Source organism: Nicotiana tomentosiformis, chromosome 7 (assembly GCF_000390325.3).
Source record: "Nicotiana tomentosiformis chromosome 7, ASM39032v3, whole genome shotgun sequence".
NCBI classification, from domain to species: domain Eukaryota; kingdom Viridiplantae; phylum Streptophyta; class Magnoliopsida; order Solanales; family Solanaceae; genus Nicotiana; species Nicotiana tomentosiformis.
The window spans coordinates 16,048,537-16,062,602 of NC_090818.1; the positions used below are offsets into that span (position 1 = coordinate 16,048,537).

A 14,066-nucleotide genomic window follows, 5' to 3' on the forward strand; every position below is an offset into this window, starting at 1 on the left:
GAAAGAATCCGCTCTGATACCAATTGATACAATATAAGGGTCCACCAAACTCTATAAAGAACCAGGTTCTCTATCAGTTCCACTAGAACACACGCACACTGCAGTAAGTAAATGATAAGAGAATTTTTATGTGGAAAATTTCCAGCTCAACGGGATTAAAAATCATGACCTACCCTTGTAGGATTTCAACTTCACTACTGAGCAACTTTTAGACTACAACATCTGCAACCTAGGAATTAACTTCTTAATCCCTCACTAACTTGTAATACTCTATTACAAGCCACTTTGTAATACCTCTATTACAAAGACTTTACAACTCGACTAACTCTAGCCAAGACTCAAATACAAAAGTTTAAGGTTTACAAAGGGTTTTCTACAGAATATTTCTAAACAAGCTAAGTAAGAATTACAATTGAAGAACTATTATAAAGTTACAACTCAACTAAGGATATTCAATGACTTGCTGTGGGGAACTGGTCCGTAGTAGTATTGTTCTTTGTTCTTGATGCACTTGAGAATTGATTGCTTGATGACCAATGACCGTGTGAGAGCTTGAATGAATTCTCTAAGTGAACAAGTAATTTGTTTTACCTTCCTTGATGTTAATAATGCATTTGTGACATCACTAGTATGATGTAAGCAAGGTAGGTAAAAGACACTCCCCATAAAGTTGACTGTTGTACTGTTTCTGCACTGTAGCATGTACAGGCAGCAACTTTACAGCTGAGGCAGTTGACTTGTGCAGTTTCCTCGGAAAATGGTAGCTATCTGTTCTCTCTGTTGTTCTTTTGACTCTGAAAAGTTGAACCTTATCTCAAGCTAGAACCTTTTGATTTTAAGGTCTTAAGAATGTGTAACAGGTTGCTTATCTGGTTCTTGACAGTAAGTTTGTTAGATCATCAAAACATAACAGGGATATACATATAGCCTATCACTCAGGACAACGACATCCAATCAGTATTGAAGACTATTTTACAGTTCTGAATCTCAGCTGCATTATGAAAGAATATAAAGACAAAGGTTCATTTCTAGCAAAATAATGTCTATGCTCTAAAGCAAATTCAAAAGCATCAGATTTGATCTTAGTTTTATTTCAAGAAAACCATCAATATACAAAAGCAATTGGAATAACTACAAAAAAGAACATGATATTCATGTTAGCAAATCATTCACACCAAGGTACCCACACATACAAACACAAAACCATTGCTCTTAACTATTCACAACTGCACATTGCTTCCTAATTTCACCAGCAGAGCCAGTCTTGATTTCAATTCTGCCCATTTTCTCCATTGCCTGAGCAAATTCAGCATAGAATTGTTTGAGCGATCCTTGTACTAGCTGGTTGATATATAACTTTGTTGTCGCACTTGTAGTCAAGGCTGCATCAGATTGGAATAGCCCTCTTCTCTTGAGCAGAAGCTTAAAGTAGCTAAGATCAAATGTCCTGAAACTGCCAGGATCCATTTCAACAATTGTGGTATTGTCATTGATTGATTTGCATTTCTTCGCCTTAAGATTAGCTGCATATTCACTGTCTAGAGATGGATCTTGTGTTCCCAAAACTCCAGTAAAATTGTATAAACGTGTTGAAAATGACGAGCAATGAGAGATTCCAATAGTATGTGCACCTAATAACATATTATTCATAGTAATAATGTTTTTTTTTTTGTAGAAAAACTAAATTTATGGAAAATCTCAATATAGAAGAACTAAGTAGAAATTTGTACTATTTTAAACTTACCAGTCAATAGGACCAAGTCTTTTAGGTCAAGACCTTTGCTAGCAAAAGATGTCTGAAGACTGGAAAAGTTACTAGTTGGAGGAGGGATGTTTGCCGAGGCTTCAGAGGCATTTGATATTGTTCCATCTCTTCTACCAGTTGGTACATTCCAGAAAGGGGCTCCCTATCATACAAAGAAGATAAATGGACAATAAGATAATGAGAGAATACCAACTAGTTTACAATTGTTAGTTGAAGTTTTATACTTACAGTCACCACAAGAGAGTCTCTAGCAACCAATGCAACAATATCTGCACAAGAGACTACACCAGGGCATTCAGCTTCAACTATTTTCTTTACACCATCAATGAATGAGAAGCCTCTCAATGTTTGATTAGGGACAGCCACTTTTTCCGTTTGATTTTTTGTGCTCGACGTGAAATTCAGAAGTACAGAACCATCACAACCCTACAAATACTCAGAAGAAAAATGAGAAAATTAAGTTACAATACTTCAAGAATGGCACTAAGTGAATATATAGCTGCAAATATGTGACACACTTACCCTGACAAAGCAATCGTGGAAATGCAGTCTGAGCAAGGCTGCTGCAAGAGATGGAGCATTTGGGATATGCTTTTGGACATAATCTTGAATTATCTTCTCTGCTTTTGGACAGCTCTTTGCATAAAAGTTGAGCTGTAACTGAGCATGGCTAGAACCCAATACTCCTAGTAGAATGCACAACACTAGAAAATTACCCAAACAGCCAAATTTAGCCATTTTAATTAAGTACTTCTTTTTGCAACTTTTGAAGGAGGTCTCTTTCTTTGTTTGAGTTGCTACACATATCCACTCCAAAGAAATCAGAGAGCATTTATAGGCACATGCATTGCTTTAGCTAACTTGCGTTAGTCTGTTATAAAATACCTGCTATATTTGTTGACATATATACAAGCTGATGAGCTTTGGATAATCTTGTTAAATTAATCGAAGTAGAGGACATTTGCTTATTGTTTTTGTTCTGTGTATTAAGAGATATAAGGCATTTGGTATTAGTAGCTAACAACTTCACCAGAAATTAAACCACCAACCTCTTAATGTACTTGGGGATAATATTTTAGCATAGTTTGTTCATTAGCCAACTAATTTTCAATTTCATGTTAGCAGTTTCATTTGATCTAATATTGAATGTTAGGTGCTTGAAACATTTCCTATAAGTTCATTCTACAAAAATAACGTTTAATTTATATATACGTGGAAAAGAATATTAGGCACCTGAAATATTTCCCACATGTTCTTTATACAAATATATGTTTCTGCTTGCAAAGTGGCTTGATTTACGTTCCAGATTACAAAGAATGAAGAGATTAATTCCAGAATAATTGAAGTTTAACACGTCTAATTGATTGGTGGAGGAAAAAATTAAAGTAGGCATTACATTAATTTCTCTCTATATATATATAATTCAGGGAATGAAAAAGTTGACGTGGCATCTCTCGAAAGCTAGAAATTTCATCTATTTTTTTTTCTCTTTTTTTTGGGGGGTGTTTCCTCTTCTTTTTTTTTTAATCATTTAAACCAAATATTTGATTGAAAAAATACGCTCATTAACTGAGCCAAGCCTTTCATTCAAAAGGCACACCCATTAACTGAATTACTGAGCTAAATGTTTCATTCAAAAGGCATGCCCACTTATTTTAGAAGCATAACGATTTCTTCTTCCATTTTAATAAGGGGCAAAGCATTTTTGTAATAAATACAATCAAAGACTGAGTAATTTTATACTATTAAAATACTCTTAAACTGCCGAAAGGGAGGATGAGAGAGAGACTGAGGGTGTGTTTGGTACGAACGAAAATGTTTTCCATGAAAAATATTAGAAAATCATGAAAAATGAGTGGTTTTATCACTTATTTTCTCTTGTTTGGTTGGTGAGTGAAATTCTTTTTCCGCAAAATATTTTTTAGTGTTTGATTAGAGAGTATAAAATATATTTTAGAAAAAAAAAAAATTTATGCTACTCTCCTCACTCCCCTTCCCCAAAGTCCTATGTTTCCTGTGCCCCTACCCCCAAAAAAAAATACCTAATATTTTCATGACTTTATTTTTTTCAAAAATTTAATTATTCTTTTTAAAATTCACACAAACCCAAAGGAACTAACGTGTTGCCACTACTAGAAAAAGGCTAATTTCGGACCGTCAAATCGGTCGAAAATCGCATTTTTCGAAGTATTTTTCGACCGAAAAAGATCGATCGGAAAACACATGATCGCAAAAAATTTGCGATCGGTCGGAAAATTTCCGACATGAACTCCGTTTCTTCGTCTCAATATTACTACCAATCAAACTGTTTCGAGAAAATATATTGTCAAATTGTAACATTTTTCATGTGAAAGAACTATAATACATTTAGAAAGAAAGATAAGGAACACTCGAAGAGATGTAACTTTTCAGCCTATGAACGTATATGGTAAAAGATAATTGCCTCCGACTCAAAAAGCAAAATGAAGCAACTCAATTTTGTACGCCAAGCTGTGCGACCACTTTTGTCGGAAACATAGTCGAAGTTATATAATAAAAATGTAACTAATTGTTTTTAATTTTCTGACCGTTTCGGTCGGAAATTTCCGACAACAGTGTTCCGTCGGAAATTTTCGGTCGGAAAAACGTAATTTTTTAGTAGTGTGCTTTATTTTCTTTTACGCAAAAACAACATTAAAATTTATGCTTCATAACTATAAAAAAAAAAACTATTTTTTTGGTTGAAAAAAAGTACTATTTCTACAACGACATAAAAATAAAGTACTCATTTTATTGAAATGAAAGAAAATACTTTTTCTACATCATGAAAAAAAAAAACTTTTTTATATCGTGAAAAGAAAATACTCGTTTGTTGAAATAAAAAAAATACTCTATTTATAACATGAAAAGAAAGTACTATTAATAATATTTCTCTTTAGGTAGGGGCGGGAGTGGGGTGGGTGGAGTTGGGGGTGGGGCAGGGGTGAATAGGTGGGTTGGTAGGGGTTGGTGGGGATAGAAAATGGGGAAAGGTTAGAAAAAATTGGAGGATTATGAGTTCATGAGTAAATTGTTTTCCAAAACATATAAACCAACCAAACATGAAAAAATTAAAAAATATTTTCCAAAAAATATTTTTCTTCGTACCAAATACACCAGGAGAGTCTTTGATCTGTGCAAGAAATATGATAATATTCAGATGTGCCAAGGTTCGTTATTTCGGTCGATTTTTTAGTTAATCGCAAGAAACCTCATGGCGTTGGAGAATCTTCCTTTTTTTTTCCTCTTTGAAAATCTTCCTTCAATAAAGTACAATTAGGTAGAATAACCTGGTTAGTGAAGATTTTTAAAATAAAACGTTCTTGGAATGAAATTTGTTGCCTGCACATCATTTTCCTTCTATCCTTGAAAAATAGATGCTTTTTATCTAATCTAAGACAGTAACGTTATTTAGGGGTATTCATAATTATTAGTGAAACTTTCTCATTGTTAATGCAGAAGAAACACCCTATATTAAAGACAAAAAGGCTCATATATGAAATGCCAATTCGTGCACCAAAGATAGTATGTAGTGATTTTTTTTGTTAAATAATATTTTGAATCTTCTGGCGTGTAGGAAGACTTTCTTGATAGATTTTGGTGGTGGTGTACAGAATGTGTTCTTTTTAATTTGATAGAGTAAAGAAGAAATAACATTATATTAAATCGACGGATATGTGCTTATAGTTCTGAACATATATTTAAGGAGTAATGGACTTTGGGATAAAGGTAAATCAGGATTTAGAAAAAATTCCTATTTTTTCCCCGTGACAATCATGCGCGAATCACTTCCATAAATTTTTCCATTATAATGTCTTAATATTTTGATTTTCTTCCCCTTCCCACAATTGATGTTTATTAATATATATTAATATTAATGTTATTAATGAGTATATTGTATTATCACCAACAAGACAAAAAAGTTGGACCCTTAGCTATACACGTCTACGATTTCATTCCCACAAATTCAAGAGAAATCCATTAAAAATTAAGCTTCCATTATAAACACGATGTGAGTCCTATGAACGGCTTTCCTGTGAGTCAACCTCTCATTTGCTTGAGAATTTTCAGTCCAGGATAGCCTCCTCATAAATTAATTTTAACAGTCAGTTGAGAGATGACTTACGTATTTTGTTCTTTATATAATTATGAGAATTAGAAAGATTTTTCTTTTTCAATTAAGATGATTGATATCTCGTAATTAGTTTTTTGTTTTAGTTTTTTCATATATATATATAAATATATATATATTAGTTTCTTCTTCTTTATGTGTGATCTTATTACCCTTTATTTTCTAGCTTCCAAATAAGATTTTCTTTAATCATGTTTTTTTGCAAATAGTTATTTTCAATTTCAATGTACTTTTCTGATAATAAAATCATGAAAATATACAGAAGAGGGCAGAGAAAATTTCTCTTACGAGAATATGGACATTAGGATATTATACTAACCTTTTGCTTGGTCATAAAAAGTGTTATACTAAGCTTTTTTTAATATGTATTTACCCTCAAAATCGGATAACAATTGAATTTGTTAGTGGTTGAAAGGATATGCGGATTAACTTGATACAAAGCGATAAATTAGATTGCAATTGAAATAAATAATGATAAATTAACCGTAAACCACATGAATTGGATGATTTTGGCTTAGGTAATGTATACGGTCAAAACTGAGTTTGCCCTTCGTGCGACTAATCAAGATTGGAGCATGATGGACCGAGGTTCGTCATTAAAATATCGAGTTGTGATGTGAAGTTGGAAGGTCGAACTTGAGACCCAGAGACCGATCAGTACCGAGATCGAGTCAAGGTCGAACTCGAGACCCAGAGACCGATCAAATACCGAGATCGAGTCAAGGTCGAGCTAGAGATCCAGAGACCGACCAAGATCGAGACCGAGCCAAGGAACAACAAAGCCGTTATAGCCGCATTTGGGGAGAGAATCTCGGCTGAAATCACGGCTTGAATCAAGGAAAAGCCAATTTATTAATCTATCACGGGATCCCCACTATATATTTTTAATTATATCCAAAGTAGGATTCCTCCACTATATTAGGAGTGACTAACATTTGTAAAGGGCAGGTTGATATACATTCACACATTCTCACATTCAGAGATTATTGAGATTTACATAACATCTAGCAAATATTATCCTTTTCTGGGCTTTTGATATTGATTCATCTTGTTCATTTATCAATCATTCTCTACTCAATTAGGGTTTGTATTCATTCCTTTTTACAGTCAATATTCAATATATCCCTACTTATTTTTTTAATTTGTGCCGAGTTATACCACGTATCCTTAGAACTACGTATAAATTCAAATCTATCCCTTTTTCGGGTAAACAGCTTGGCTCCCACCGTGGGGCTAAGGATCCGCTCGTACTCCCGGTATCATCATCATCAGGAAAGGCCAACCCTCTGGTTTCGGCTTCAAGCTCCTTAGCTTTCTCGATCTCGGCTATAAGATCGAAGCCACGAGCATGGATCTCTTCGAGAGTCTCCCTTCGAGACTGGCATTTAGCATGCTCGGCAACCCAGTTTTCTTGAGCCTGAGCAGCCTCGGTAACCTCCTTTGCTCGAACCTGAGCAGCTTTCGCATCAGATCGATAAACGGCCACCATTGCATCAGCATTGGCCATGGTTTTCTCGACCTCCGATTTGGCCACTGCAAGTTTTGTGGCCAGTCTCTCTCGATCAGAATTTGCTGAGCTCAACCGAGACTGGAACTCCTCGATTTTCTTGGCTTGCACCAAGGCTTTCTCTTTCAAGCTTCGGAGTTGGGCCTCAGCCAAAGCCAGTTGAGTTCGGGCAGTCTCCTTTTCTGAGGCGAGGCGGTCCATGTTCTTTTTCCATTCCTCGGCCTCGGATTTCACTACGTCCACTTCAACACGAAGCTGCCTAATCACATTGAACTTTTTCTCGACCTGCGGGACCGAACTGTTAGCCATCACTCCCGAGTCAATATCATTAAATTCAAAGATTCTTTTTACCTGCTCGGCAAGCTCAGCTTGTTCTTTCCGAGATGCTTCTAGATCAGCCCGAAGTCCTTTTACTTCTCCTTCTCTCTGCTCACTAAGAAGCTTGAAGGCATCTCTCTCCTCAGTAAGCCTCAAACTTCGGCTTCGTACCGGCTCAGCTCCCCTCAGGATTGAAAAAATGCCTCGTAATGAAGCACAGAAGCCTAAAAAAATAAAAAGAAGGGATTATACAAGGAAAGAAAAACACAAGCATGAAAATTGGCAAAGAAAGTATGAACTTACCCGATTCAGGGCATGTTGGGCTTCGTTGAAAATGCAAAGCGCTTCCACCTCACTCGAGCTCTTCTTCGGAGTTTCCATGTCACTCGGACCGGTGATATCTTCTACCCTGATAAAATAACCACGGAAAGGGTCCTCCTCTACATAGGCTCTCTCCCCATGACAAGTCTCCACAGCTTGAACGCCACGTATCATCGACTGGGAAAATGAAGGAAAAGAGGGGGAATCCCCGATCTCTATTGCCCCGAGTAGGTCTTTTTGGGCACCGCCTCCGTCTTGGGGAGCCTCAAGCTCGGTTTGCACACCGGCATCCATAGCTTCTTCAACGGTCTCTTTGCCCCAAGGTAAAATATCCTCGGTCCCCCTTGGCTCGGGAACTTTTGTCAAAGTTTCCTCCTCGACCTCACCAAGCCTGGACGGAGCAGTATCAACTCACACCGATACCGAAGTATTTTGAGTATCGGGTCCAGCCCGTACACAGGCCACCAGCCCAGAATCACTTTCTTCTTCTTCATCCCTTAGACTCAGGACCGACTCCATAGTTAAAGTGATTATGTTCACCTTGGGTTTACGAGCCACTCTCTTCTTGGGTTTTTGACCCTTGGAGTCCGAGGCCCTTTTTCTATTAATCACCTTCTCCGGTTTTGAGATAGGCGGTAAAGCTTCTTTATCACATGATGGGGGTCTCATAACCGCATCTTTTCCGAGACCTACAAAGAAAGAAAAGTAAGTAAAACTTATGCCTGAAAAAATGCTTGAACGGTAAGCAAATCGGTGAGCCAAGAAGAAGGTTTACCATGAGTACGAGCCTCCCACCGGCCCTTTGACAAATCGCGCCATGCGCGCTCGGCGTATGTTGACGTCGAAACCAGGCTCCTGACCCAGTTCTCGAGATGGGGAACCGCACCCGACATCCAAGCAACGGCTGCGTCAAGAAAAACACTAATAAGAAATGATAAAGAAGTAAAAACAACAAAAACTAAAAACGGGATCACACTTAAGGTTCATATTCCATTTCTCGAGAAATGGCATACTCTCAGCCGGTATTAGGTCCGAGGTCTTCACTCAAACGAACCGGCCCATCCAACCTCGATCTTTGTCTTCAGCTATGCTCGAGGCAAACGCCTTGGTGGCCCGGCATTAAATCTTTATCAGACCACCTCGGTAAAGTCGAGGGCTATATAATCTTACGAGGTGGTCGAGGGTGAAGGGATGCTCGTCGATTTTGCTCACAAAGAAACGAAGCAGTATCACAATCCTCTAGAAAGAAGGGTGAATTTGACCGAGGGTCACCTGGTATTTCTTGTAAAAATCAATGATGACTAAATCGAGGGGACCCAGCGTGAAAGGATAAGTGTAAACACTCAGGTACCCTTCTACGTGGGTAGTGATCACCTCCTCCGGTGCCGGTATCACAACCTCTTTATTTTCCCAATAGTAGTCTTTTTTCACCAGGTCAAAAAGGCTTTTTGGTATCGAGCATATATATCTCGATACCGGCTCGCATAGACTAGCAACCGAGGAGGGTTTCTCGACCTTAAAATCAGAATCAATAATGCACCCCCCGGGAACAAGCTTTTCAAGGCGTGGCTCCACCACTATTTTCTCGCCGGCCGACCCAGATGAGGAAGCAGCCTCTTTCTGCGGAACAGTTTTAGATATTTTTGCCATCTAAACTTTTATAAACAAAGAAGAAGGGAGAGTGAAGTATTTGGTGTTTTGAGAAGAACAAGCGAAGAAATTCCAAAACCTGGAAATAGAGAGCTTTGGAGAAGGCAAAGAACTGTGAAGATTGGAATGAAAAGAGATTTGAAGGTAAAAGTTTGAAATAATGAAGAACGGGGTTATTTATAGATTTCACAGTAATGGTTCAAAATTGGCAGTGGCTGACCATTGGGTGACGCGCATTTAATGCCTTGGTAACTGGACCGACGGGACATTTGTCACATACGTCACAATCGGGCTCGTCACAGATGTCAGTATGTATCTAGTCAGAGGTTGAAAAATCATATCGTTTCTTGCCACCTTCTTTCCGAGAAACGAGGGGACTATCTGTATACGGCCAAAATCGAGTTTGCCCTTTGTGCGACTAATCAAGATTGGAGCATGATGGACCGAGGTTCGTCATTATAATATCAAGCTGTGATATGAAGTTGGAAGGTCGAGCTCGAGACCCGGAGACTAATCAGTACCGAGATCGAGTCAAGGTCGAGCTCGAGACCCAGAGACCTATAAAATACCGAGATCGAGTCAAGGTCGAGCTCGAGATCCGGAGACCGACCAAGATCGAGACCAAGCCAAGGAACAACAAAGCCATTATAGCCGCATTTGGGGAGAGAATCTCGGCTGAAATCACGGCTTGAATCAAGGAAAAGCCAATTAATCTATCATGGGATCCCCACTATATATTTTTAATTATATCCAAAGTAGGATTCCTCCACTATATTAGGAGTGGCTAACATTTGTAAAGGGCAGATTGATATACATTCACACATTCTCACATTCAGAGGTTATTGAGATTTACATAACATCTAGCAAATATTATCCTTTTTTGGGCTTTTGATATTGATTCATCTTGTTCATTTATCAATCACTCTCTACTCAATTAGGGTTTGTATTCATTCTTTTTTACAGTCAATATTCAATATATACCTACTTATTTTTCCAATTTGTGCCGAGTTATACCACGTATCCTTAGAATTACGTATAAATTCAACTCTATCCATTTTTCGGGTAAACAGGTAAGCAAGCCACCCTTGAAATGAATGCACTTTTGTTGAGACAAAGATACCAAAGAGTAAGAACTCAGAGAATGTATTGCTTATCCGTGTATGTTACAATTTGTATCATGAATTTTTAAATCCCCTTTATATATTAGGAGAGACCTACCTTTTAAGATATTATCTTATTGTTCTATAAAAGGCAAAAGTCCATGATTTGCTGATCGTTGGTCCCTTTTTGACTCGTTCCGTGATTTCTTCCATAATGGTTGGTTAATGGCGAGAATTATGGACCCCTGTCGGATGAGTGGGCAAACCTTTCTTCGAGACCGTTAGAAACATGACCGGTTACGCCTTTGGTAAACTCGAGGGCAAATCTGATAGTTTCGATGGCTAACTTTGACAATTCTTTGGGTTCGATCATAATCACCATGTGCCGATCTTGGTTGATGGTGTTAGACGCCAGATCGATCTTCGAGCTCGACTCCACCCGATCACAGATATTCCGACCCTGGCCTAATTAGGGAGTTCGGAAGTTCGATCGAATATTGAGCTCGATTTTACCCATATACAGATTAGTCCCCTCATTTTTTGGAGAGTAGATGACGAGGAACGACATGAGCCTCAGATTCTCACTTGGATATATCATGACGTAAGTGATAAAAACATGACATCAAATCCCCTTATTTTTCGGAGAGTAAATGATGAGAAATGATACGAGCTTCCGATTCTCACTCCGATAAATCACGACGATGAATTCATGACGTAAGTGATAAGAATAGTTAAAATGTACCGTTGGTCCAGTCTTCAAGGCATTAAATATATGTCAGTTAATGGTCGGCGTTACAGGATGCGAACAGCCATTTGAGAAAACTATAAATACCATTTTCATCCATTCATTAGAAATTTTACATTCAAACATTTGCTCTTGTGTTTTAAGAAAACTTCATCACTCTCATCTTCTCGTTTTCTGAAAGCTTTCATAAGTTATCTGCTAATTACACCTCCTTCTTTTCTTCTCTATTTAGAAGCAATGGTAAAGACATCAAAATCTATCCCTAAAAAAGAAAACCTTTCTTCCTCGAGATCGTCTGAGAACGTTTCGCATGCTGTCACTGAAGAACCGACACCAGAACCCCCTCTAAAGATGTCCGTCCCTGCGGGTTGTCCAACCGGAGCCGATTTCCAAGTCGAGAAAACCTCCTTGGTACCGGGTCGGTGCGAGCCGGTCTCGAGGTACATATGTTCAGTCACCGATAGTGTCGTCGAGAAGGTCAAAGAGGACTGCAACTGGGCCGATAAGCTTATAGTGGTCCCTTCCCCCGAGGAATCGATCACCACCCACATGGAGGGTTTTTTTAAGTGTTTACATTTACCCTTTCACGTTGGGTCCTTTAGATCCAGTTATCATAGCCTTTTGCAAAAGGTATGAGGTGACTCTCGGGTAGATTCATCCTTCATTTTGGAGGATAGTAATTCTTCTTCGATTCTTCGTGAGCAAACTCGAGGGGTGTCCCTTTACCATCGACCACCTTATGAACCTGTATAGCCCCCGACTCTATTGAGGGGGATTAATCAAGCTTGCACGTCAGGCCGGTAAGGCCCTATTCTCGAGCATCGATAAGGATCGGGACCGAGGCTTGTTGGGCCATTTTGTTCGAGCGAAGACCTCGGATTTAATCCCGGCCGAGGATATGCCATTTCTTGAGAAATGGAACATTAAACGTAAGTATAACTTTGCCTTTAAGATTTCTTTTATTGCTTTTCTTTTTCCTCCATTTTCATTGATATTTTGTGATGGTACAACTGTTGCTTAGATGCCGAACGTAGTTCCTCGACTCAAGGAATGGGTCAAGGGTATCACAACACAGATATCTTATTTCGAGCGCTCATGGCATGAGCTTTCGAAGGGCCGATGGGAGGCCCATTCTCATGGTGAGATTTTTTTCTTTAAGTTACATTCGACCTTACTTTTACGCCCTCGATTTCTGAATTGGTTACTTCTCTTTTGCAGGTTTACCAAAAGGTATCGAAATGAGGCATCCGTACGGCGATGATGACATATTCACCGATCCCCCTGGTCCGAAGCAGGATAAAGAGAAGAAAAGAAGAAAAGTTCCGAGCTCCTCGAGCCCCGAAAAAAAGAAACCGAGGAAGCGGCTAGCGTGCAAACCTAAAGAAAATACCAGTGCCCAAGAACTCCCATCGGAGTCAGTCTACCGGTTGAGGGATGAGTCCGAAGAAGAAGAAGAAGAATTCGAATTGGTGGCCCACATGAGAAGCGGTTCTGAACTGCCTCAAACTAGGGAGGCCAATGAAGAAGCAATGGCCGAGGCCCCCGAACTAGGGAGGGTTGAGGACGTTTTGCCCCGAGATGGGGAGGAAGACAAATAAACCGTGGCCGATACTTCTTGGTAGGAAGATAATGTTTCGAACGACGCACTCGAAGTGATAGATAGCTCCGGGTCTCCTTCGTTTACTGATTCTATGATAAACGAGGCTCATACATTGAAAGGTCACCTCAGCGAGGGGCCCCAAGGAGCAACAGATTCTTTTCACAACTTCTTCGATGGCTTAGATTCTACCACCTTGGAGGATGTCACCGGGTTGGTTGACTTACTGGTACCAAGGAAGATACCGTCTCCGGGAGCTGGCGGGTCTTATTCAAGCCCAAAATTAATGAATCGGTTCCCAGCTCCGAGTGTTGATCCTACCCGGAAGCGAGCAATCTTTATGTCAATTTCAGAGTTTATTCGGGTTCTCTCTGCCCCCGTGGGAATTGCCAGTTACTTTCAGTGATTGGTGACTGAAGAGGATCAGGCCAAAATAAATGAGGTGGAAGCGCCTTTCATGTTCAATGAAGCTCGACAAGCGTTGAATCGAGTAACTTTGAATGTCCCTTTATTATATACTTAGATTTGGTCGTAAATAATCGTAACATTTTCCTTTGTGCTTGCAAGCCTCGGTACTTCATCGCAAGGCTTTTCTTCGATACCAGGAAGAGTTCAAATGTCACGAGGTCGAGACTCGGGAGCTTACTGAGAAAAAGGAAGCTTACAAGCTTCTTAGTGAGAAATCCCAGGCTGAGCTAGAAGTGGCTCGGAATGAGCATACCGACCTGGTCAAGTAGGTAAGAAGAGTTTTTGAAGTTAGTCATGATGAGTCAGACATAGTGGCTAACGATCCAAACTCGCAAGTTCAAAATAAGCTTGACCAGATCGAGCAGCTCTGGGGGAAGGTGGATACGGTCAAAGCCGAGGCTAAAGAATGGCGGAAAAACATGGATCGCCTGGCCTCGAAGAAGGA

At 39.2% G+C, this 14,066-nt stretch overlaps 2 protein-coding genes across 2 annotated transcripts; both read right to left on the reverse strand.

Annotated features, from left to right (window-relative positions):
- Nucleotides 1-1,060: 1,060 nt before the first annotated feature.
- Nucleotides 1,061-2,643, reverse strand: LOC104086498 (peroxidase 3-like). The gene is made up of 4 exons (XM_009590772.4): nucleotides 2,288-2,643; nucleotides 1,994-2,191; nucleotides 1,745-1,907; nucleotides 1,061-1,631 (listed from the first exon to the last, which is right to left on the reverse strand). Exons 1-4 carry the CDS (start codon nucleotides 2,501-2,503, stop codon nucleotides 1,213-1,215), a joined length of 996 nt encoding a protein of 331 aa, XP_009589067.2. The 5' UTR covers nucleotides 2,504-2,643; the 3' UTR covers nucleotides 1,061-1,212.
- Nucleotides 2,644-7,044: 4,401 nt separating this feature from the next.
- On the reverse strand, nucleotides 7,045-9,711 carry LOC138895291 (kinesin-like protein KIN-7O). Its single transcript, XM_070179967.1, has 4 exons — nucleotides 9,602-9,711; nucleotides 8,837-8,982; nucleotides 8,541-8,750; nucleotides 7,045-7,964 (listed from the first exon to the last, which is right to left on the reverse strand). The coding sequence occupies exons 1-4, from the start codon at nucleotides 9,709-9,711 to the stop codon at nucleotides 7,045-7,047; spliced, it is 1,386 nt and encodes a 461-aa protein (XP_070036068.1).
- Nucleotides 9,712-14,066: the final 4,355 nt, after the last annotated feature.